The sequence below is a fragment of the Carassius gibelio genome, chromosome B21 (assembly GCF_023724105.1).
Source record: "Carassius gibelio isolate Cgi1373 ecotype wild population from Czech Republic chromosome B21, carGib1.2-hapl.c, whole genome shotgun sequence".
In the NCBI taxonomy this organism is placed as follows: domain Eukaryota; kingdom Metazoa; phylum Chordata; class Actinopteri; order Cypriniformes; family Cyprinidae; genus Carassius; species Carassius gibelio.
Genome location: NC_068416.1, coordinates 10,694,698 through 10,720,147, shown reverse-complemented (window position 1 = coordinate 10,720,147; position 25,450 = coordinate 10,694,698). Strand labels below are relative to the sequence as shown.

Sequence of the window (25,450 nt, the reverse complement as noted above, 5' to 3'; positions counted from 1 at the left end):
CGAAATTTAACACTTTGTGGCCTGTGCCAGCACACGGCAGACTCCATCTTGAATGATCAAAAGGGCTGAACTTGAATAAAATCGCGTATTTTTATAAGGTCCCGGTTGTTTCCGGGTTTGTGTTAAATGCAATGCATAGGTTGATTTCAGAATAGGATTATATGTGATTTAAGGAAAATACCACTCGAGGGTAGAAATGTTAGCTCGGTACAACAGCTCAGTTTCTTGCAAGGGAGTGGTAAAATATTATTAATAGGACACCAAATGTAAGATTAAACGTACATTTTGAGCGTTTTATGAAATATATAATTGTATTTTGGGATAAAGTGAAGCACAGGAGTTGAGGAGAGCTCCTCACACAGGGGGTTGGGTTGCCGTGCCGATTGGCTGCTGTTCACAGACACATACAGTCACGGGCTTGAAACAGAACCAGGGGCAGGTCGACAGCAAGGAAACCATAATCATTGAAAATTAAAAGTACACCGTCCGTGTCGTAACCCGAGAGGTATGTTGTGACACAGCCATCGCGCACTGGAAAGGTTCCTCTCTGTGTGGGTGTTATAATGCATGTGTTTGGTGTGTTTTTATTTTGAAGGGGTAGAGTGATGATGGTATGAATGTGTTCTCAGGTTCTCTGGCCTACTACTGCAGCTGCGGCTGGGATTTTCTTCATCCACTTTCACAATTTGGGAAAAAAGGTCATTTGACGCGCACAAGCGAAGAGTTTTCGATATCAGTGACATTGGTCAGCATGTAAATGGTAAGATTCCATCGGTGTTTTCCTTAGGCATCACATTTTGTATGTTTTAAAATAACGAAATATTAAGAAGAGGACCGATGTTACTCTCTGAACTCGTGCTGATGTTTGTTCGGGAAAGAGATTTTATTCATACAATATCATGTAAATATTAATGAGATTAGCACGCGTGACAATGAGCCCAGCGCTGCCAGCTGTACATGTATGTCATTACTGTATCTCATCATGTTGTACTATATGTGCACGCGCTTTTATTGCTGCGTTCCTGTGTTATGGAATATGCTCTAAATGGTATCCTATACTGCCCCTACTAGGAATAGCAAGCAGTACGTTGTTAATCCGCTTCGAATGTAAAGTGGCGCTAGAAACTTTATGAACGCTTAGGAAATTTATTTCAACATAAAATGGACTTACATTATAAACAAATCTTGATAAGAGTATGATATAATTAAATAAATGACAAACGAATATTTGTATTTGCTCATGTTGTATATTCCACTTATTTATTCAACAAAATTATTCCATAGTACATCTATTTTGGAGAAAGAATATGGACATTTAGAATTATCAGATCATAATAATTCAGTAATTAACGATTCAATAAAAATGGCAGGAATTGGATCATGTGTTTAAAATAATGGGATCTCAATCTCTGTCACTGTGGTTGAACGCGAGTTGCAAAGGTTATTTCTATAGAGTGGGGTTTCAAAAATCTACGCAGAATACAAATAGACACTCTTACTCTGCAAAGAATTGGTCGACTGCAAAAGTCTCTCCAGAAGCAGGACATCATTTTCAAGGAGGTCACAAAGAACCTCAAGGTAACATCTAAAGATCTTCATGACATTGGCTAAGGTTTGCGAGTCCACCATTAGGTAGACATGAAGTTTAGCAAGGTGGATGCTATTGCTTCAACGAGAGAGAAAATGCTACCTGACAAAGATCATGTGGATGAGTCAGAAGACTAATTGAAATACATGTTGTGGACAGAGTCCAAAATAGAGTTTTTTTTTTTTTTAAAGAACTATGACATTATAGCACAGTGGTGGCAGTTTAATAATTTGGGCTGTTTTGCCCAATTTGCCATCATTGTTGGAACTATGAATTCTGCCTTATACCAGAAAAATTAATTCTCTTAAGATAAATAAGGAAGTTTTCCTGTGGCAAGACCACCACTCTAAACACTACTTTTGTAGCTTGTCTACCTCTGAAAGGTTCAAGTAGAAGAAATGTAATGTTTTGCAACAGCCAATACAAAGTCTTGATCTTAGCCCAACACTTCCAGCATAATAATGAATAAACATGTGAAAATATGTCAATATATAAACATTAATTATATATATTTAAATGTACTTAAAAGACATAAACATGTAAACAACAAAGCTGGTCACTTGTTGGCTGTACCTTACTATTTCACAAAAGCACACACAGATTTGTCTGCTGATCTAATTTCCAGCATTTAATCTTAACCTTTTAAATCTAAATGCGTTTTTAAAGAGTTTTTCAGTCAGCTGAATGAAAACTTTGAGTGGTGTGTATTATTATCAGCATTTTAGAATTGTTAAGCATTACTTGTTTTAACACAGATAAGGTGAATGTTTATATGCATATACAAATTTGTTTTTCAGATAATGAAGCAGTGCCATTATGATTCGCCCACATGTGCATACTCTCAGTAATGCAACACATTGCCGTACCTGTCCACAGGTGCCTGATCCACTAGAAAGTACATGGAAAACATCACCAGCCAGCAGACAGACACTTGGCTTTAACCCTCAACCTTCCTGTCTCATCTGTCTATGGGTTAAAGTCTAAGAGTCAAAACTTACTTCTCATCCCTAGAGAAGCTTTAAAAATCTGACTTTTTAGAATCAGGACCTGCCTCTTTCTGCCAAGGACCCACAAGTCTTATGGGACAGTGTGCAGACAAGGAACTCAGATGGGGGCGTGGTAGCCAGACTGAGCTGTTGACACATCCGTCTCAAAATGGATGCAGCTTTGACTGACAGCTGCACGTCCCCACCTAGCCCTGATTTTAGTCTGGACTCATCCAGTCCATTTGCAAATGGACTGCACTTTGAGTCAATACTGTTTGAAGATGAAGACGAGGATGAAGTTATGAATCCAGAGATGGAGTCTCAACTGGAGAGAGTGCCATGTGGCTCAACGAAAGAACATACAACAAATTCAAAGTTGAAGACAAAATTGGATGTCAAGTCTAGAAACAAAATTTCAAATGCTCACACATCTCTGGGGCAGGAAGCTGTATTTAAAGACAAGTCTACAAGTGATAGTGGGCTTTCTTCTCTGGTGAGCAGGTCTGCTGGGATTATAATGGCAAGTTCTGGTTCTGTCCCACAATCCCCGACATCAAACCACTACCAGTATTTTAGAAATCTCCTCATACTACAATCAACTGTGACACTACCTCTTTTGGAACATGTAAAATCTTAGAAACTGATACAATTTTCATTATATTAGCTTAGACAATTTCAAAACATTTCTTATTCTTTGGGAGAGTATATATTTAGCATCAAATGCCATTTAGAAATAATTGTGTGGGTTTATTTTTGTATTTTCAGTCTGACCGTACATATGTATTCTTGCATAGGCAGGTCTTTGACCAGAGAGATATCTTTTTTAAATGTTTATTTTTTAAGTATTTACTAATAAAAAAACTTAGAGATATGTATATATGCAGAAATACATATGCTAAAATTCTGAATGAATCATATATTTTAAAGTTAAAGTTTTTGTAGGTGATACTGAAAATAAAGTAAACAAAACTCATTTATATATGATGTCTACCAGCAGACGAAAAAAACAAAAAAAACAAAGGCTCTACCACCAGTAAAATATTTGGAGGGCGAAGTAATATGGGCTAAATTCAACCGTAGACCATGGTGGCCATGTCAGGTGACTGTTCACCCAGTTGAGGGAGTTTACCACAGAATTAAAGGTAAGTACACAAACACAGAAGACATAAAACCACAGAACACCCATTCCTGACGTTATGAACCATATTCACAACTTTTTCAATGGCGTTTTCCTCCTAATAATCCACCTAGAAAAATCTAATTGTCCTTCCTAACATTGTTTTGTGCGATTACATTCCAGAGCCACCAGATAGGACCAATCGGCAGTATTTCCTCAAGACATTCGGGGAACCTGAAGAACAGGCATGGGTCCCTGAGCGCTCTACTCATATATTTGTGGGTGGATATCAGTTTAACAATCTCCCTTTTGTGAGAGGAAGTGGACGGCAACAAGATGAAAACACCAGACACTCTGTAATTTCTGAAACATCCTTTCAGTTAAATGGATATTGTGACACCTTTTTAAAACCCTTGTGAAATTGTTACTCTTGGGTTACTTTGCAGATACCCAAGCGTTTTGTGAACTCTTGGAGAGCTAGTGTGCTTGAAGCAGAAGCACTTCTCCTGGAGAAGCCAAGGGTCACCACTCCCTGCTCAGACCTCACCAAAACAATCCCTGAAGGAACTACAAACAACACAGAAAACAAATTGTCCGTGCCAGTGGAATTACCCAACTTTAGTCCTCTGACCAATGGAACAGTTACACAAAAAGACCATCTGAACACCTTACCACACAATCAAGGGTCTAAAAACAAAAAGAAACAGAGAAAGTCTTCAACACATTTAAAAAAATCAGAGGAATTTCTTTATGAGAAGGATAAGATTATGGAAGCTTTGGACAGTCCCTACTCTGACATTGATTCTGTACCACAGATCCGAAGATGTCCCAAAAGCACTGAGCAAATTTCGAAGTACTGCGCTGTTAATAATCAGTCAAACTCAACCTCAAGTCAACTAACCATTGCAAATGACAAAGAGGTAAAGAAGAACGTGGAGAACCAGGGTGGCCTTTGGTTTAGCAAAACAGGGAAAGGTCAGGTCAATGGGGGACTTAGTCGTGCTGGCATTAAATCTGTGAACTGTTCTTTTGGGAAGGTATCTTGTAAAATTAAGATGCCAGATTCCGCAAGCATGAAACCCAAAGACAATCACACCACCGGAATTGAACATCTATCTACAGAAGCCAGGAAAGCTCTTGATAGAAGAGTGAAGTGCCTTCCAGCAAGTAGTCGCCTGATGACAAGAGCACTGAAAGCGATGGAGGAGGCAGAGTGGATGAAGAAACAACTGGTAAACCAAGAGTCAGCATCAAATGTCGAAACAGAGAATTGTGTATCTTTTTCGGATGTTATGCCTGAAACAACAGATGTAGACAACCATGTCCCTTCACAGAAGATGCCAACTACAGCAAGATGCGATCTGAAAGAGGACTCAAAAAGTAACATGCGCACGCAGTTATCATCAGATCTTCTGAGCTGTAAGGATGATGCAAATGTGGTCAAATCTGAAGATGAAGCTTCTTTGATATCTCAAGCACCTGTTGCCTTTCATTCATCCAAATGCAAACAAGAGAGGCATGCTTCCGATTCGTCTTCTAGTTCTACTCAATCTTTGCGCTTAAAGATGGAAGATGTGGAAAACATGAAAGAAATAACTTTCAAATCACTAACAAATGAACAGAGTGGCCAGCCTTTGTCATTTCATCCTGATGCAAACTATAAGTTTAGCACATTCCTAATGATGCTCAAGGATATGCACGATAGCCGGGAAAAAGATGGAACTACATTGGTAATAGAACCGTTGCCTATAAATGAACTTATTAAAGAGGAGCCATCACTGATTCTAGACGTAAAAGATGAGATGAACACAATAAACACAATCAATCAACAAAAATGTCAGCCGGGCAAAACTGCATCAAAACAGAAGAAGAAACCAAAGTCAAGGACAAATATGACATCAGGAATTCAGCTGACCTCTACTGTGTCAAAAAACACTCAAAGACCTAGCAAAAAAAATTGTTCAAAAAAGAAAAACTCTGAGATCACAGCAAATATCCACTCAAGAGATACATTTGAAGAACTGGTATCTGAGCACCAACCGTCCTCAGAAGAACCAGAAACTAAGTTCTCGGCTAATGTGCCTAAAAAGCGTTGGCAAAAGTTTGACCAAGTCAGTGATAAAGCATTAAATGTAGTTGAATGTACTTGTATTCAAGAAACAGAACAATTAACCTCAGAAAATTGTGACGTTTTGGTGAGTGATACAAATAAGTATTGTCCCTTTGTGCCTGGGAAGGAAACTATAATCAATGCATCTGAAAATACTCAAGGCAACTGTCAAAAAAATTACATCCCAACAGGTAAAATTTCAATCTAATCCATGCTAACATCATTTAAGGATAATATGTGGTTGTGGAATTTTAATGTGGGCTCAAATTTTTTTATGTTTTTTACAGAATGCAAACGTATTAGAAAACCCAGCAAAAGACTCATAGAATGGACAGAGGAATATGATCAATTGTTTTCCACTAAAAAGAAAGCGAAAAAGAAAGAGTCCTTTACGAAGGTAGCTCAATTCATGCTAGCTAATCAAGTTGGATGTGGAAGTTTTCTTGTATTCTGTAATTTACTTCTAATTCTGGGAACTTTTTAAACTTATGAATAGGTTGAAAACAATAACTGCACTGGCACAGTGGAGAAAACATCTGGTGAAAGTGTACAGAAACCTCAGGTGACAGAACAAGGTGAGTCAAGGCCCCTGCCAGAATTACAGACTCCTCCTCCAGAAGACCGGAGCACTCCTTCAATAAATCCATGTCAAGAGAGGCAGGTGTTGTCTGTAGACACTCTTACTCCACCTCCAGAAACAATCCCATCACCACATGCTGAAATTTGTCATAAGGAGGAGCTTCAAAAACAAAATGCTATAGCCACTGGTGAGTAGCTCTTTCTGAAATTTTACATAATTATGAAGTCACAAATGTTTGGAAAATAGTTTGAAATTATTATTATTATTTTTTTACATTTCAGCCATGTTGTTTTTGCACTGACCATATGTAGACCTATAGTAAGCTAGAACCACTCTTTATTGCTTTTTATTTTGTTTTTAGGGCTAAGCATATTCAGAACTTTTTATCAGAACACAAATAACAGTCAAATTAAATAATATTTTCATCATTTATATAGGTAATGGTGTGTGTCTAAGCACAAAGAGACAACGGAAACCCACCAAGAAGATTCTAGAAAGTTCCATAGAATCTGAACCAATTCTTGTGCCAAAAAGAAAGGTACTTGTTTAAACCATAACTATTTTAGAAAGTTTACTTTGATAGATAACTACATAAAGAATATTTTTTCTTGCAATTGTAGTCTAATTGTAGTTTTAGCCAACTATTAAGTACTACTTTTGCCTCAGTAACTCCTAACTGCTGCTTATTCATAGTTAGTAAGGTAGTTGTTTAGTTAAGGTATGGGGTTAGATTAAGGGATTTTAAATATGGTAATGCATTAATGAGTTTGTAAGTATTATTGAACAGCCAATATGCTAGTAATATGCATGCTAATAAGCAACTAGTTAATAGTGAGAATTGGTCCCTAATGTGTTACATCTTAGTCTAATGAATGGAAAATTGGACTAATAGCATTATCATTCACAGGTAAAGTCTCAAAAGATTTGCTCATCTGGACAATCTGTAAATTCAGGTATGATAATTAAAAGCTTTCAAGACGGTTTGTTATTTTATTTAAATCATAAAGTTATCATTATTATTTTGGGGCATAGCTGACAATCAAAAACAGGTCCAGGACCCTGTTGAAAGTTGAAATTGTTGTCAGTTATGTTAAACGACACTGATAAACTTAATAGCAGGTTAATTCAGGTTAAAATCAGTTCAGTAGTGGAAGTTATATTAGAAGATAATTTTCTAAAATTCAGTTATGTCAAATTACGAGTTTTTCTTCCATTGATGTCGGGAATTTGAAGAAGCCTGAATCTAAAATAAGATTTTTGAAATAAGAAGATGTCTTGAATCTAAAGCATGGATATTTTAGACCGGCTGCCAAGGAAAATTTTTGTTAAAAGTAATTTAAGCAATTTTATTTGGTACCTTGATTGTCTTTTGAATTAATGTGTGTTGTAACTAAAGGGATGGGACAACAATCATCAAAAAGTAAGAACAAGTTGTCTTTTGAGTCAGTCGACACACCAACTGCCCCAATCCTAGAAAGCACCGAGATGGAGACAGAAGTTGCTCTTGCAATGGCTAATGCAGTTAACCCAGAATCAGCCAAAGATGGTTCAGATGATCTCAAATGCTCAGAACCAGAGGTCAGTAAAATGAGTTAGTCTTATTTTAATGTTAATAAATGTCTTATTTAATAAATGTTTCTTAGTGGCCACTTTATTAGTTATACATAAACAGCTACTTCATAATACAAATTTGTAATCAGCAAATCATACAGCAGCAAGAGCACACAGACATGGTCAACAGGTGGATACCATAATAACATCATCTTTGGCCAGAAATATTAGAAAGGTGTGCATTATAATCTGGCCACTGTAACTACCGTAGCTTCTCACATGATCTGTTTACATGTCAGTCATGTGCAGCATTATGTGTCTAATTAAAAAAAGTTTGAAATGCAGTATTCAGTGTCACAGTACAAATAATAATAATAATAATACTAATAATTAAATCAACCTTCCTAAATGTTCTCTTATTTAACTAAGCTGAACATGTGCCATTTAATTCAGATGGTTGAATCTAGTTGTGGATTGTGTTCGGAAAAAGAAGAAAATTCACAATCCGATGAAGGAGTCTCTGATAAAAGGCTCTCAGTGGAGAAAGGGGGCAGCACTTTACTCAAGGAGAATGTGTGTCAGGTAGGTGTGTTGATAAGAACTATAGTTGTCTCCAGACCATGAGACAATTAACAGTTACGTCATCTGCCACTTTAAACGTTTAAGCTCATTAAAAGCTCTTTTTTTTCATCATCTTAAAAAAATGGCTCTGAGAATAAAATAAAAAGTCATTATTGTTATGTAGACTTTGCAACTGTCATTATTATTATTTATCATTTAACTTTTATTGTCTACCTTTTATTTATTTTATTGACATAGCAACACATACAATCATACTACAGTTAGCATAGAATCAAAACAAATATTATAAGTACATAGTTATCGTAATAGCTACTGTCCCGTACCAAACTGGCATTTATTTTGGTAAAAAATTATTGTTACTAGTAAACCAAAGGAAAGGAAGATAAAAGAAAAATTATCATGATATTAAGAATAACCATTGAGCAATTTCTATAGGCTTAAAAATGCGACGAAACAAAAAGATCTTTGTATTGTGATGTACATTCATGTGAAATGGATTATCAAAGAAAGTTAAAAATGTAGATTGGGGACTTAAATGGAGGCAGATCTAAATGCAAGCTTCTACACCACTGTAAGAAAGAGCCGGGATTTATGTGGGCTAAAAGTTTACAGTCCAGCGCCATTCGCATTTTCCCATCCAGCGCCATGTTGTTTAATTAGCAAATGTATCAAGGTGCTGTTCTAAAGTCTGGCACTTTTTTCTTTGTTGTTTAAAGAGTGTGTTAGTATAGGCGGGTCGGCAACGCACGTACATGCTGCTTATTAAACACAGGGACGCACAGCAGCACACAAACATGCCAAATATTAAAAATTAAAGGATTGCAATGCATAAGAATTTTTTGTAGGCTTTTTATATTATATGTATATAAATGTATGTTTTTGTAGGCCTATTTATATTGTATGTATATATATATATATATATATATATATATATATATATATATATATATATATATATATATAATTAGCCTACAAAAAATTATTATGAAACTATATATATATATATATATATATATATATATATATAATGGATAGTCATCGCATGTATCAGAATTAGGCTATATATTTGCTCGCACATGAGCAGTTCCGTTTCATCTCGGAGAATCGTTCTGTCTTTGCGCTTACCAAATTTCGCCAACTGTTTTTCCGTCGTTAATATAGAAAAAGTGGATTTGGACACGCCCTGAATGCACCTGCGCCGTGCACTTTACACTTTGCATTTAGATCGTTAAAATAAGGCCCTAAGCCAAATTTAACCATAGACAGATGACAGAGTCAAATATCATTTTTTTTTATTATACAACTTTTAACAATATTTGAGACTAAAAGTGGGGTGAATGATATTAGGATGTTTTAGCAAAATGATTTATCCAATCTAAAATGTTACTTCACTAAATTCACCTGATAGCCATGGTATATTATAACACACCTCAATGACCATCTGTTTCTGAAGGCATGTGAGAAGCAGGGAGACCTCCTTCTCTGTGAAGGGCAATGCTGTGGGGTGTTCCATCTACAATGCACTGGCCTGAACGAGCCTCTTTCAGGGAAATTTTTATGTCAGGAGTGCACATCTGGTAAGAGCTGACTTCATAATTCACACATCAACAATTTTAAAAAGTCTTGACGTAATTGTACAGTTTTACTGCTCTTTGAAAGCTGGTTTTGTGAATGTATTACTAGGTATACACTCATGCTTTTCTTGTAAGAGCATGGGTGAGGACGTCAGGCGCTGTATGCTTCCAGGATGTGGGAAGTTCTACCATGGGGAGTGTGCTGCCAGCCATGGACCCACAGTACCTCTGAACCGGGCTTTTCGTTGCCCTCTTCATGCCTGCCTATCGTGTTTCATCACAAACCCTACCAATCCATCTGTATCTAAAGGTTTGTTGTGCTTAGAGCAGCAACATTCTACATCAGGAGATGCTACATGTGAGAGCTGGTTCACACTGCCTTAACAAACACAAACAACTGCATCAGAAAACAGCTGGTTGGTAGCAATATTAGATTCATAAAATGTAGGCAAGTTGTTTTTTTTTTTTTCATTTTTGCAGGTTTAAACATTTAGAAATACACAAATATAAAAAGCAATGACATGTATACTTATTTTAGAGCTGACAAGGACATTTACCTCATCATCTTGGCAGCAGTCTTTTGATGTTGCTTTGGTTGGGGCAGTGTTCATTAGCATTAATACACTACATGACACTACAATCTGATCAGATTTCGGAAATCTAGGCATCATACATATGCAGACTTTGTAAATGATTACACAGAAAAACTGGGCATCATGAACTAAAAGACTGAGGATCACGCAATACTGGATTCTTAAGTCATTCCAAACACAACATGTCAAACAACTAATGTAGAAACGTGCCTCATTGCTAGGAGATGCGTGACAAAATAAAATGATGTGTTCTAAAATCATTTAAAAAATAATCAAACTTCAACTGGATGGAATCATAGTATGCAGATTAAAATCAGAGACTATGCAGAGACAGTCTTCAGTGAAATTTGCAGACTGACTGTGATTTTGTAACTAAAGTTGACTAACTAACCTCCAGACTGCAAATAAGGTCAAGAGTCATGTTTGTCTAAATTAATTTAAAATAAAACACTAAAAAGTAAAATCAATCATTTAAAAGAGCCAGTAAGATGAAAATTCTAAGCTTCCTATCACTGTTTATAAGTCTTGTACATTAGGTTTAAATCCATCCAAGGTTAAAAAACATTGTCATTTTGTCAAAATATCATTTTAAAATTACCTCAGTTCTCAGAGATCCCCAAACGGTTCGCGCGAAGCTGTTCAAAAGATTCAGTTTCCTTAAACTCCACCTTTCGGTTGCATACTTTGTTCTGATTGGTCAACTGACATAGTTTTGATTGGTTGTTCCACACACAACTTCACGGTGAATTATGTCTTATTCCTCTCACCGCGAAGCAAACAGTAAAATAAAAAACTTGAACAGTCTCGCTGCTTTTTCTTCTGTGTGTGCGTATTAAAGCCGCACGCTTCAGTTTGAATCTGAATAGCGCGTTCAGCGCGGGGGCGTGGTCACATTAGATATAACGAAGGGAGATATGAAAAACAGACATCACGTTGTTTTCATATGGATTACTTTATCACAGAATATCTGTTTTCGGCAGCACTTGTTTAGTTTTAAAGTAGACGTCAAGCTTTCTATAGATATCTCTCTCATGTCTCTTCGTTGAGTATTCACGGAGTTACACTTCATTTTAATGACGTGTTTGTAAATGAAGATCAGCGCAGACAGGCTGCAGACAGCACACATACTGATAAGACGCTCGGGAGAAAACAAACACATAACTTCATAATCGTACTTCGCATTGTGATTCGGAGATGCTCGTTGGTCTAAATAAAGTTGGTAATGAACCCTCTTTTATGGCCAAACACTTTGAAAATCCCGCCTTGTACTCACCGAGATTAGAAAAGCAGTCATCAGTGAAATGTTGTGCAACAAGGATTTGTTGTACTGCTCTGGTATTGTGGTAAAAATTAATTTTAGCCATTGGTTCTTCTGATCTTCATTCTTTGGCAGTGAAAATAAAACAAACTTGCCTTTACAATTAAAAACACACTGTCTCCTCGACATGACGCTATCACACCAACCAGAGCGTCTGTGTGGGGGGTGGGGCAGGTCAGAGTTCCGTTTCTCGCCAGACGGTAGGCGGAGATTATTATGCAAAGTGTTCCTAGTGACGTACATAGAGATGGGCAAACGATTTGAAATCTATAACGACTCGTTTCAGCGATTCAGAGTCGACTCCTTACTTTAGAAGCCAATAACTTTATAAATCGTGTACTTTTTGGTTTAATTACTTTGCACATTGTTTACACTGATAGACAGCTACATCATACACTGTAATACAGGTAATTTTTGATTTCCCATCTGTGTGGCTCTTTAAATGATAAAGGTGAATCTAGGCATCACAAAATTATAATTTTACAGTATGAAAAATACCTTTTCATTTTGAGATTAAACATATTTGTAAATTTAATATATTAATATCTATAAAATATATATTTTTAAAGCTGATAACCAATATAGTAATAATATCAAATGAACAAACAGTAATAATAACCAAATAATAAACAAACAGTAATAATACTGTTGATTCAAGTTTGCTCTCCAGTTTTTGTAACGTTTTTGTTAGTTTTCCCTGTTTTTTTGTTTCTCAAACACGATCAGTTTTACCAGGGATGAACTGCTGAACATTCAGCAGTACACATCACACAATCTTCTACCAGATTTTGTTCATTCAGACTTTTGCTAAACGTTGTAGTTGGTGGAGCAGCGGCGCTTATCAAATGCTTTAGGACAAGCAGATGGGGCAAGCGAGCCGGCACGCTTGTGAAGCTCAGACGCAGAAGTTGTTTGTCTGTTTTGTTGAGTAGAGAGTGGAGATTCGCCAGATGAATGCTAGGCAGTGCCGTTCAAAATCTGCGCTGCCTAGCATTCATCTGGCGAATCTCTGCTCCCTACCCAACAAAACGGACAAACTTCTTCCGCTCTCCCGGACAAATAAAGATTTTTCACACTCTACTGCTTTGTGCTTCCCGGAAGCCTAGCTGAATGACGCCATACCAGACAGCGCATTAAATCTGCAGTGCTTCCATTTGTTCAGAGTGGACCGTGATGCAGAATCAATGGGAAAAACATGTGGTGGAAGGACATGTTTCTACATCGATGAAAGGTGGTTTACAGATGTAACGGTATAAAAGAAAATGAACTCTTCCAATCTTAGAAGCTCTTTTCAATAACTGTAAGCTGTTCTATTTGCCATGGGATTTTCACTTGTTCATTCTTACAGCAACTCGCTGATGAGATCACAGACACAGAACATCCAGACTCTGTTTTAATCATTCTTTAATAAAGCAAATCTCTCAATTTGCAATTTGTGCTCTGCATTTAACCCATCCAAGTGCACACACACCTGGAGCATTGGGCATCCAATGTCTCACCTCAGTCAAGGTATTGAAGGTGGAAAGAACGCTGGTTATTCACTCACCCCACCAACAATTCCTGCCAAGCCTGAGACTCGAACCTGCAACCTTTGGGTTACAAGCCCGACTCTCTATCCATTAGGCCACAACTTTCTGTTACATACAAACAGCATGGTACATGTCCCACCAGAGACAGTAATATAATGGACCATTGTTACTTCACAATAAAGGACGCATTTCGCTCCATCCCCAGAGCAGCTGTAGGATTCTCCGACCACTGCCTGGTTCATCTTATACCGACTTGCATGCAAAAATTAAAATCTGCTAAACCTGTAGTAAAGTCTATAAAGAGATGGACCATCGAAACAGAGCGGACATTACAAGCCTGTTTCTACTGCACTGATTAGAGTGTTTTTGAAGCTGTCTTGTATAATCAGGCCAGAAACCGACTGAATAGGAGATTAGAGTAGCCAAGAGGAACTATGCTAAAAAGCTAGAACACCAGTTTTCTGCCAATGACCCTGCATCAGTGTGCAAAGACATCACCAACTACAAGACACCATCCACCAGAACTGAGGCCAATCAACAACTTGCTGAAGACATGAATGAGTTTTACTGTAGATTTGAAACTCCCAGTCTAACACCCCACACCCATTCTGAACATCTCTCCACAGAACCAGCAGCACCTCCTGCAACCCTCCTTTTCCCCACTCCTAGGTTTCAGATCAGTGAGGATGATGTGAACCAGGACTTCAGAAAGATCAAGAAAAGAAAGGCACCAGGCCCAGACGGAGTGACACCAGTATATTTGAAAGTCTGTACTGGCCAGCTGGCCCCCATCTTCTCACAGATCTTCAGCAGATCACTGGAACTGTGTGAAGTCCCAATCAAATGCTGCATCATCATCCCTGTCCCAAAGAAACCCAAGATAACAGGACCTGTGGCTCTAACGTCTGTGGTCCTGAAGACATTTGATAGGTTGATGTTGGCTATTCTGATGGACCTTACTGGACCCTTACTTGACCCTTTGCAATTTGCTTAAAGAGCAAACAGGTCTGTGGATGATGCAGTCAACATGGGACTGCATTTCATTCTGCAACATCTGGACAAAACAGAGACTTATGTGAGGATCCTGTTTGTGGACTTTAGCTCTGCTTTCTACACCATCATCCCAACACTCCTCCAGACCAAACTAACCGAGCTTTCTGTACCTAGCTCTATCTGTCTATGGATCACCAGCTTTCTGAAAGATAGGCAACAGATAATGAGGATTGGTAAATTCACATCCAACAGCCTCACCACCAGCACTGGTGCCGCTCAGGGTTGCATCCTCTCCCCACTGCTCTTCTCCCTCTACACCAACGACTGCACCTCTAAAGACCCTTCTGTCAAGCTCCTGAAGTTTGCAGATGACACTACAGTCATACAGGCTGTCTGGTGCAATGACAACAACCTATAGCTAAACTCGCTCAAAACTGTAGAGGTGATTGTGGACTTCAGGAGGAACCCCTGCACTCCCCCAACTCACCATCATTAACAGCACTGTGGCTGCAGTGGAGTCATTCAGATTCCTGGGAACCACCAATTCTTGCTTACCTTCCAAGAACTGTATACATCCAGAGTGAGGAAAAAGGCTCAGAAAATCACACTGGATCCCTCACAACAAAGCCATCTCCTTTCTGAACTTTTGCCATCTGGTCGGCGTTACAGAGCACTGAATACCAAGACAGTCAGGCACAAGAACAGTTTCTTTCCCCAGGCAATCTATGTCATGAACAGTTAATTTTCTCCCATTGTGCAATAACCTAATACTGATTTATCACCCTAAATTGTAGTACATCCCTACAACTTATTTTTAATTTGTAGATTTATGCATGTGTATCTTATTCACATCTTATTTTTATTATCTGTGTGTTGTTATTGTCTCTGTGTACTTGAAGCTTGTGACACCAAAACAAATTCCTTGTATGTGCAAACATACTTGGCAATAAAGCTCTTTCTGACTTTTAACTGATATATCATACTAACAAACATGTAACAGCATGTAAATTACACATATTTTAAATTTGCATGCTTTTATTATGAAATTCACTGTATTTTTTGTCTCAGGCCAGCTAACCCGCTGTATCAGATGCCCTGTGGCATATCATGCAAATGATTACTGCATACCTGCTGGGAGTGTCACACTCACCGACAACAACATAGTATGTCCCAATCACTTCACACCAAGAAAAGGCTGCCGCAACCACGAGCATGTCAACGTCAGCTGGTGCTTCGTCTGCTCAGAAGGTTAATTCAGCTGCCTTGGACAGCAGTTTCCATTACAATTTGCACCTCTGATTTCATGTGCAGTAATCAATTTCTTTCGCATGGCTCTAGAAATCTTTGATGATTCTTTCAATTAAGCTTAAAGAATGTCACATTCACTTTATATGACCATAACACTTCCTCTCTGTATCTGTATCACTTCTCTCTACAGGAGGTAGTCTGCTGTGTTGTGAGTCATGCCCTGCAGCGTTTCACCGAGAGTGTCTCAACATCGACATGCCTGAAGGCAGCTGGTACTGCAACGATTGTCGTGCTGGAAAGAAACCCCACTACAAGGAGGTAGTGTGGGTAAAAGTTGGTCGCTACAGGTCAGCAACCACAAAACCCACACTTGACTTCTTAACATTTACTTTCATCAATTCCTGGCTTTTGTAATCATTTTACACAAAAGTTTCTGCTCTACTGTTTGATAGATGGTGGCCAGCAGAGGTTAGCAATCCCAAAGACATTCCCGAGAATATCCTACGCATGAGACATGATGTCGGAGAGTTCCCAGTTCTTTTCTTTGGCTCTAATGACTACTTGTGGACTTACCAAGCCCGTGTTTTTCCTTACATGGAGGGCGATGCCAACAGTAAAGAGAAAATGGGAAAGGGAGTCGACTCTACTTATAAGAAAGGTATCTTTTGTAACTAATTTGATTTTGTTTTTGCTATTAGTAAGCAATCAGATTAATATTTATAGCACAGTGAACAGAACTGGTGGTAAAATGTATATATAAAATTATGACAATTCATGTTATTGACCATATTCAATGCTATTCTGTCTAAATAAATTAAAAAAATAAAATGCTAAAGCAGAAAGTATATCATTTATTCCTCACAACCTTGTAATATACAGTGTAAAAGATGGATATTCATTGTGAGATTTGCTAGTTTCATTTACATGTTAAAATATTAATAATAGTTTCCAAAAAAGTAACATTTTTAGAATTTAAAATAGAATTAAAGAATTTTAAATTGGGGTCGATGGGCTCCAAAACAGTTATTTTAATTTATAGAAGACAGATATACAGTATGCAAATAAGGGTTGGATGTTGGATTTCAATTACATATGCAATAGTGACCAATACCAATAAATAATAAAATTGTGGCTGATAACCAATATGGTACAAATATATTGTGCGTCCCTAAAAAATCCAATGGACTTGGGGCAACCACCCTAGAAACTGCATATAAACATGCTAAAACTTGTGGAACTTCTTACCAACTGCATAGAAATACCTTGACAAGCATGCGGAACACCTTAAGGCAACTCTCGTAAAAATGAAATTGTATTATGTGGTTCTTGGTGTTGCTTAAATCAGTGCTCAAATGAAAAATGATTGCTGAAATCCAAATGTTCAATGTGGTTCAGCATTGGAAGAAGCTGCAGTAAGGTTCAAAGAACTGCAAGCCGAGAAAGAACTACGGCAGCTGCAGGAGGACCGACAAAATCACAAAAAACCTCCACCATACAAACATATTAAGGTACATGCTCCTACAAGATACACTATGAGATTGATTGCTAGCTTTATATATTGACATTACAAGTCCTAACTTGGTCAATCTCTTAGGTGAACAAACCAATTGGCAAAGTGCTGATAATTTCGGCAGACCTTTCGGAAATCCCTCGCTGCAACTGCAAAGCGACGGATGAGAACCCCTGTGGTATGGATTCAGAGTGCATCAACCGCATGCTGCTGTACGAGTGTCACCCACAGGTGTGTCCCGCAGGTGAGCGCTGCCAGAACCAGTGCTTCACCAAACGACAGTACTGCCAGGTGGAGATCTTCAGAACGCTGTCTCGAGGCTGGGGGCTGCACTGTGTTCACGACATCAAAAAGGTTGTTAATATATGTTTTTTTTTTTTTTTTCAAAACCTGATCTGATTTCAAATGTTCTTCATGTGCAGGTACTCCATTAACCATTATTAGGGGATATTGCACCAGAGGAACGTTTTCACAGTTTTAGCTATCAGAATGCCTTTTGGGGGACTAAATTAGCTCCTGCTTTAGATTAGGGTTCAACCCAACACAATAGGAACTACTGTAGATGTAAGTGTATTTTTAAAAAGCTTACTCCATACTTACTCCATTAACTAACTCCACAAACATGGAAAACAGCAATGGACCCATGTTGAAGTAAAGTCACTTCTCTGTCCTCCAGTTGTCAACATTGTTGAATACTGCATCTAAATGATGCCAGTCTTGTCAGCTTACATCACTTCAGAGTTCCTACTGGCGGTGTGATCAGCCAGGAAAATTGCCCTATTTTCCAGGGGACTGCCATGGTGGCTAGTTCCTATAACTGAGTTCCTGTAACTACCCAGCGTGAAAGCTGGTTTCTTACATGCCAACAAACAAAACCAAAAGCACACTTCCCTTGTCTGTTTTCAGTACAGTCTGCTGAATATTTTGTGAAATTTCCAGCACACTCTGCTGATTTTTGTGTTCGTGCAGACTTGTGTGCGAACAACAGTGCACGTGATAGAATTACTTATCCTCACACTGCCCCAGATGTAGATGATTTTCTGTCTTCAGATGAACTACTTATTTGGAGAAAGGTAATCCTTCTTTGTGTGCCACTGTAATGCAAAGGTACAGGACCCAAGAATTTTTTAACTATAAACCATCACTTCCGGCCAGCTGACATGCATGGATTCATGAGAGCTCCATGGGGCTCAATTTAAGCTCTTGAATGACAGTTAGCTGGAAACAATAGTTTATAGTTTAAAAAGGTTTAAAATATTATTATATTTTTTACACACAACCATCGTTTTGCTTGCCATGTTCACTTGTGAATGTGAGTTGTTTGGAGCGATATTTTATTTGTTGTCTGAAGAAAGAAAGTGATAATACAACTGGTATGGCATGGGGGTGAGTAAATGATAAGAATTGTTTTTATTGGGGGGGGGGGGGTGTTGAATACCTCTTTAATGCTCATAATTGCATTGCATTGCGATGCTTAGCATGTTACTAAGCTAAATCTAACAATATTATAACAATATCATAAAGGTTGATTCTCTTTCACTTATCACACACAGACAAAAACTGTTCAGTTCTAGAGTAAACAAATGAAACAAAAATAGTTTTTTATATTTAGCATTAGAATTTTTCCATGCATAGGCAATTTCTACAATAAGTCTATCTCCTTCCTCTCAAAATATATCTATAGATTTGTTTTGGATAAAATTAGCCCTGCTTTCTAACAAATTCTTTGTTTTCAATGCTCAACCGCAGGGAGGATTTGTTAACGAATATGTTGGAGAGGTGATTGACGAGGAAGAATGTCGTGCCCGGATTAAACATGCTCAGGAGAACAATATTGGCAATTTCTATATGCTTACATTGGACAAGGTGTGATTTTAAAACTACAACAGTTGTTTCATTTTTATGTGATTTCTGTTATGGGAAACATAATATGTTGTTTTGTGGTTTCTGGAAGGATCGAATTATTGATGCTGGGCCCAAGGGAAATGAAGCCCGTTTTATGAACCATAGTTGTCAGCCAAACTGTGAGACTCAAAAATGGACAGTCAACGGAGACACACGTGTTGGGCTTTTTGCGCTTACAGACATCCCTGCTGGTAAGTCGAGTTTTATTTTTACTTAGAAAACATTGTAGTGCAGCCTTGCATTTAAACATTTTGCAAAAACATTTTAAGTGCTGATGTTTTCTTCCAAGGCACTGAGTTAACATTCAACTATAACCTTGAGTGTCTGGGCAATGGGAAGACAGTGTGCAAGTGTGGTGCGTCTAACTGCAGTGGATTCCTGGGAGTAAGGCCAAAAGTAAGGAGATGATCCCAAGGTGTTAGGCGTTGGGGGAGGGGGGGGTGGTTATAAATATTTCAGAATTATTATTATTTAAAAATAAATCATGTGAAAACCAGTTAGCAATCTATACTAAAAAATAATTAGAAAATTTTACATTTAGAATAATTATTATTAGCAGTCAAACGATTTATTGAATCCAAAATAAACGTTTTTGTTTACATAATACATGTGTGTACAGTTTATATTTATTGTGTGTGTGAAAGTGACATGACATTCAGCCAAGTATGGTGACCCATACTCAGAATTCGTGCTCTGCATTTAACCCATCCCAAGTACACACACACACACCTGGAGCAGTGGGCAGTTGGGCTGGGATAAACGATTATTTTTTTAAACGATTAATCTAGCGATTATTTTTTCGATGCATCGATTAATCTAATGATTAATTTTTTCAGACCGATTCGATTTCGATTATCTCCCCATTAATTGACTACTAACAATTTATACATGTTGATTTACATATCTGAATGAAAAAAACATGAATTCCTTAACATTGCAATATATGTTTATTGCTCTTAAAATTACAAAATAAAAGACTGACTAAGAATGCATTACTTTGCACTTGTATAGAGATAGCATTCAATAAAACCTTGAAGCCTTGAAAACACATAGCTTACTGAAATAAGCTTACTGAACACATAGGGCCTAGCTTACTGAAAAAAAGTTCTTCTTTCAGATGAAAATAACAACAACTTGATGTCTAGCATTCAATAAAAAAGGTCACCCAAAATACTTGTTTAGAGCAATTGAAAGAAGACAGTAACCAATGTAAACTTGAGGGCTTTAAGCTAATACAGAGAGTGCTTTTCCAAAAAAAAAAAAAATTAACAGTGGGAGCCAGCAGCCTGTCATGGAGAAAAAAAAAATCTCCGAATGCTCCACCTGAAACTTTGGCGTTCCGGCCTTTTTCTATCGTGTCTAATGATTTTGGTTAATATGCAGGAGGGAGAGAGAGAGAGCACAAGACAGCGCTCGTTTAGTTTGAAGACTGTGAGTGCGAGAGCGCACGTGAAACTTTGGTGTTTCGCCCTTTTTCTATCGTGTTTAATGATTTTGATTAATATGCACAAGGGAGAGAGAAATAAACGTTTTGCAAACGTTTTTTAGAGAAATAAAAACAGGTCGACGAATCGATGCGCATATTTTGCGCAAACGTATTTTTTGCATCGACGTCATCGTTGACCTCGACGCGTTGTCCCAGCCCTAGTGGGCAGCCATTTATACTGTGGCGTCCGGGGAGCAGTTTGGGGTTCGGTGCCTTACTCAAGGGCACCTAAGTCATGGTATTGCTGGCCCGAAACTCAAACCCACAACATTAGGGTTAGGAGTTAAACTCTCTAACCACTACTTTAGCCACGACTTCCCAACATAAATATGATATTATAAATATATAAATGCATATAGATGTAAATATTTTCAATATATATACTTTGTGTGTGTATTTATATATACACATAATATATAAATGGAGTACACATACATATGTTATGTAAAAAATTCTTATTTTGTATGCAGTTAATCGTTTGACAACACTAATTATTATTATCATTATTAATAAAATACAATAAACAATAATCAGTCTATAGCAAAAAAAAAAGAAATTATTCAAATAATAAAATAAAACATTTGAACTTTATAAGAAACTATAGCAAAAATAATTTCTATTTCATATATTCTAATGTAATGTCATTTTTAACAGCAACGTTTTTGTATCTAAAGAATATTTTCTGCTTCGATAAGTGATTGCAAATAGACGTCAACTCTGTGTCTATCAGAACAACCCCCCATCAGATGATAAAGGCCGTAAAATGAAGAAGAAGTCTCAGATGAAGCGTAAATCCCAGCAGGAAGTAATCAAGGAGCGGGAAGATGAGTGCTTTAGCTGTGGAGATGGAGGACAGGTTGTGTCCTGTAAGAGGCCGGGCTGTCCTAAGGTTTACCATGCTGACTGCCTCAATCTCACAAAGAGACCTGCAGGTCAGTCTTGAAAGTAGTCTCAAACACGGACCACTCGCTGTGCGTTATGTGTTATGAAATCATATGACAGATGAAATTTAAATAAATATGTTCTGTAAATTAAGGTAAAATGATTATCAACATCAATTAACAGCTCAATGGAGTGGAAGTTTATCAGTGAATATCTTGTTTTGGGATTTAGGCCGTTGGGAGTGTCCTTGGCATCAGTGTGACTTGTGTGGACAGGAAGCAGCTTCCTTCTGTGAGATGTGCCCTAGCTCCTATTGTGTCGAACATCGAGATGGCATGCTTTTTATATCCAAACTGGATGGCCGCTTGTCATGCAGTGAGCATGATCCCTGCGGCCCCGAGCCCCTGGAGCCTGGCGAGATCCGGGAATACCCCCCAGAACTCATGACAACATACCCTATAAACTTCATCAGAGCTGCCAAAACCAAATCCACAACCCTAAACACTACGGCTGTCCCGCAGGCTTCCTCTCCTCCTGATGCAGCCCCCCAGGTGTCCTTTAGCCCCTCCAGAAGCCCTCCACCAATTGACATCTCTTTAAACTGTGCATATTCACCAATTTCTTCCTATGAAGAAGAAAACACAGAAGAGGAAGAAAGTTTGATACAATTAGAAGGGGATGGTGAGAAGGGCGTAACTCCAGATAATTCGGCTAGATTGAAGATAAAGAAGAAAACCGAAGTTTGAAGGTTTAATCTATGGAAGCAAACTGACTTGAGGTTTACATTTCCCAACAGACCTCTTTATAGCCATGCTCTCACTGCTTTCTGATGTACATCATCTTTTCACTACAACATACTTGAAGAGGGTACACAAAACACTTTGCATCCCTGTCAGTAATCCCTTTGATGAAGAGGACAATGTTTTCTGGAAAAATGGTTTCAAACACTGATTAAATAGAACTGACTTTATGCGGCATCATGCGAAATCCGACTGTAGCCAGTGTTATGTATTTTGTTGCTGCATCTGGGAATATGAAAGATGTTGAACATCCCAAAAAAGCAACAATGAAGAGAATGAAGAGACAGTATTTAGGTAAGGGAATATATTTTTCCTCAGAGACTCCATTGCTTTCTTCAAGTCAAATAATAATGACTATAAACTCGTTTACCAAAACTGATTTGTGCTGTATATTTGCTCTGTGAGCAAATGGTACAGAAATTAAGCTTAGTGGAAATTTTAGTATTAAGTAAGTGGTTCATAAACACTTCCTCGTCAAAAAACAAAGTTACGGAATACTGAGGAGTCTAGGATTGGGTAATCATTACTGTTTTTAATATGTTTCTGGCATGTTGTAGGTTTGGCAACAGTTCTTCAAACCCTAACTGATGCACTGCACGGCTTTTTATTTCTTAAACAACCAAGTCAAAAGACGTACACGTCCATGTTCCTTCATGACAATGTCAAGGTTCTTTGGGCCCAAATTGGGAAAGATTGGCCACCACAGAGTCCTGTGGGGAAGAATTGCTGCCGAACATATAACGTGTCAGAAACATATTAATCATTGAAATAATATTTCAATCCTACATTGTTATGTATTTGATTATTTAAATCCAGACAGTGATTTTTATTTGGCCAAGCAGTTTATTAAAGCCCAAAGTATACTTTGGGTTTTTACTATATGGATACATACAGTACGCAGGGACTGCAGTCCAGTTATTGTAATTTGCACATTACTAATAATTTGGTACACAAGGTGGCAACATTGGGCTAAACCATTGTTTCCAAAAAAAAAAAAAAACTATAGGAGACTTTAGGTTGTTAAAGATACACACAACCCTAATTTAATATAGTACAAAGAGTTTTTATAGTTTCTAGAGAGAAATAGTAAAGACATTAGATTAAAAATTTAAAAATTATAGTGCATGTTCATGCACATGTACCCTACGAATTTGCGTCAAAACTGAAGTTTACTTTGGATTTAAGAGTGCAGTAAATTGTGATCTTAATCAATGAGATTAAAATATCCTTGCTATATGGTGAAATAACTTGAAGACCATCATTTTGAAGCACTTTTGTATAATATTCCAAAATGTTCCTGTTAAAATGTTAAAACAAAAGCAGAACATTTACAAGTATGCTTATAATTTATTTAAATAGATCATTTAGGAAATTCCCAGAATTGTCATTGAATGAATCTTTGCCAAACTGGCACAAAATCCAGAAGAACTCAATGGAGTCTACAAAGAAAGTGTTCTGCTTAATCATATCCACTGAAGAGAGATATTCCCAAATTCTTTGGTGTAAATTATGCTGTGAATTTAAAGGTGGAATGTGTGGGGTTTTTTTAAACACTTGTGGCATCCAGCAGTTACAAAACTTTCAAACAAACAGGAAGTCCTGTCCCAACTTTCACCAGTCATTTAGAAAGTGCAACTATGTAATAGGTCTCTTAACTGAACGACTCCGATGAGTCTGTTCTGTCTCGCTGTATATATTTTTTATACATTAAATCTATACGGAAGTAGATGACAAACTTTGCAAGCCTGATAATTAAACACTCCCATTCAAGACTTTGAAATTTAGTGAATTCATGTTCAGTTTTCCATAAAGGCTGATATCTTAAAAGATATTCAACATACAATTTAAGCTGAAACCCTATAGTTTAAAACACTAATTGGCAAATAAAGCCCTAAAAGTCTTCTGTGAAGCTAATTTATAGGACAAATGATTGTGGTTTGTTGCATGTCTACACTCCTGACATTTCTCTGCTGGTTTTCCTCACCCCCATCTAACTGATCAAGTGTTCCTCATACTGAACAGCATTTCATTTTTTTTCTGTATTTATGTATATAATTGCACTTAATAGTTTTAACGCTGCTCTAAGTGTCATTCCACTTCGGTATATTTCAGACAATTTCTGGCAAAAGGGGGAAAAAAAATCTGCTGCCTTGTTAGAGACTTTAATTGTGCTGTAGTGCTTTGTACAGAATAAACAACATTACACACTTGTTGCTTCTTTGCTGCTGTTTTTACCATCTCTGTAAAAAGTGTAGTCAAAATTTTACTTTTCAAGGATTTCTTGAATTAATGAAATGTGAGTAGAACTGTTGAACTGTAAATCTCACAAAAACTGTCGTCAAATGTTTGACTGATAGTTCACCCCCAAATAAAAACAAATAATGTGTACAAAGAAAAGGAAGTCTATTTTCAGGATAATTAGTGTTTTGAATTGCTAAATTAATTGCATGACAATTTGGCACATTTCCACATTCAATTATCTTGCCATTACTGTAACACAAAAACAATTATATTTATATTCTAAACTGTAAGTACACATAATGATAGTATTAATTGTATATGTGCTGACAATAAAAGCTTAAATAACAATAATTGTTGTATTCAGGATCGTTTTATTTCTTCATTACAGTAATGAGAATATTTTGGAGGCAATTGCCATTAAATGAATGCACAAATCTTGCAACGGACTTAATTTTCTTTGTGCAAAAGATCCTGAAAGCACAGAGAGCTTCTAATTTGATTCAATTTCAGATCATTTCATTCAACAATTTCATTTTAATTTCTATGCAATCTAGACTGAAGCTTTTTTTAAATTCTATATATACATATAGGTCCCACAAGGAGGATGCATAAGTTTCATACAAGATACTTTCAAGAAATTTATAATCTATTAATTATAGTCCTCTGATGTGGTATGCTAAATGGTAATAATATTTTGGTGAGAGTACCTTACTCTCTTAAAATAAACAATAAAAGAAACACTAACTTTGATATGTGATGGCAAGCAAGAATAGGCAGCAAAGGATGAATATGATATGTATAAAATCTATGAATTTAGGTTATTACTCCCAAGAGTTCTAAGATACATTTACAGTATT

At 37.3% G+C, this 25,450-nt stretch overlaps 1 protein-coding gene across 3 annotated transcripts; it reads left to right on the top strand.

Annotated features, from left to right (window-relative positions):
* Positions 1–240: 240 nt before the first annotated feature.
* On the top strand, positions 241–24,562 carry nsd1b (nuclear receptor binding SET domain protein 1b). Of its 3 annotated transcripts, none has more exons than XM_052587889.1 (24): positions 278–505; positions 630–760; positions 2,386–3,094; positions 3,572–3,716; positions 3,875–4,047; positions 4,138–5,992; positions 6,089–6,198; positions 6,298–6,568; positions 6,819–6,919; positions 7,289–7,334; positions 7,778–7,959; positions 8,386–8,514; positions 9,968–10,091; positions 10,198–10,398; positions 15,590–15,769; positions 15,960–16,116; positions 16,222–16,427; positions 17,165–17,277; positions 17,364–17,633; positions 19,029–19,145; positions 19,234–19,375; positions 19,474–19,580; positions 21,401–21,602; positions 21,784–24,562. In XM_052587889.1, exons 3-24 carry the CDS (start codon positions 2,744–2,746, stop codon positions 22,296–22,298), a joined length of 5,697 nt encoding a protein of 1,898 aa, XP_052443849.1. In that variant the 5' UTR covers positions 278–505; positions 630–760; positions 2,386–2,743; the 3' UTR covers positions 22,299–24,562. The 3 variants fall into 3 exon arrangements, with proteins under 3 accessions (XP_052443851.1, XP_052443849.1, XP_052443850.1); XM_052587890.1 differs by having other exon boundaries at positions 431–551; XM_052587891.1 differs by lacking the exon at positions 21,784–24,562 and having other exon boundaries at positions 241–505; positions 21,366–21,513.
* Positions 24,563–25,450: the final 888 nt, after the last annotated feature.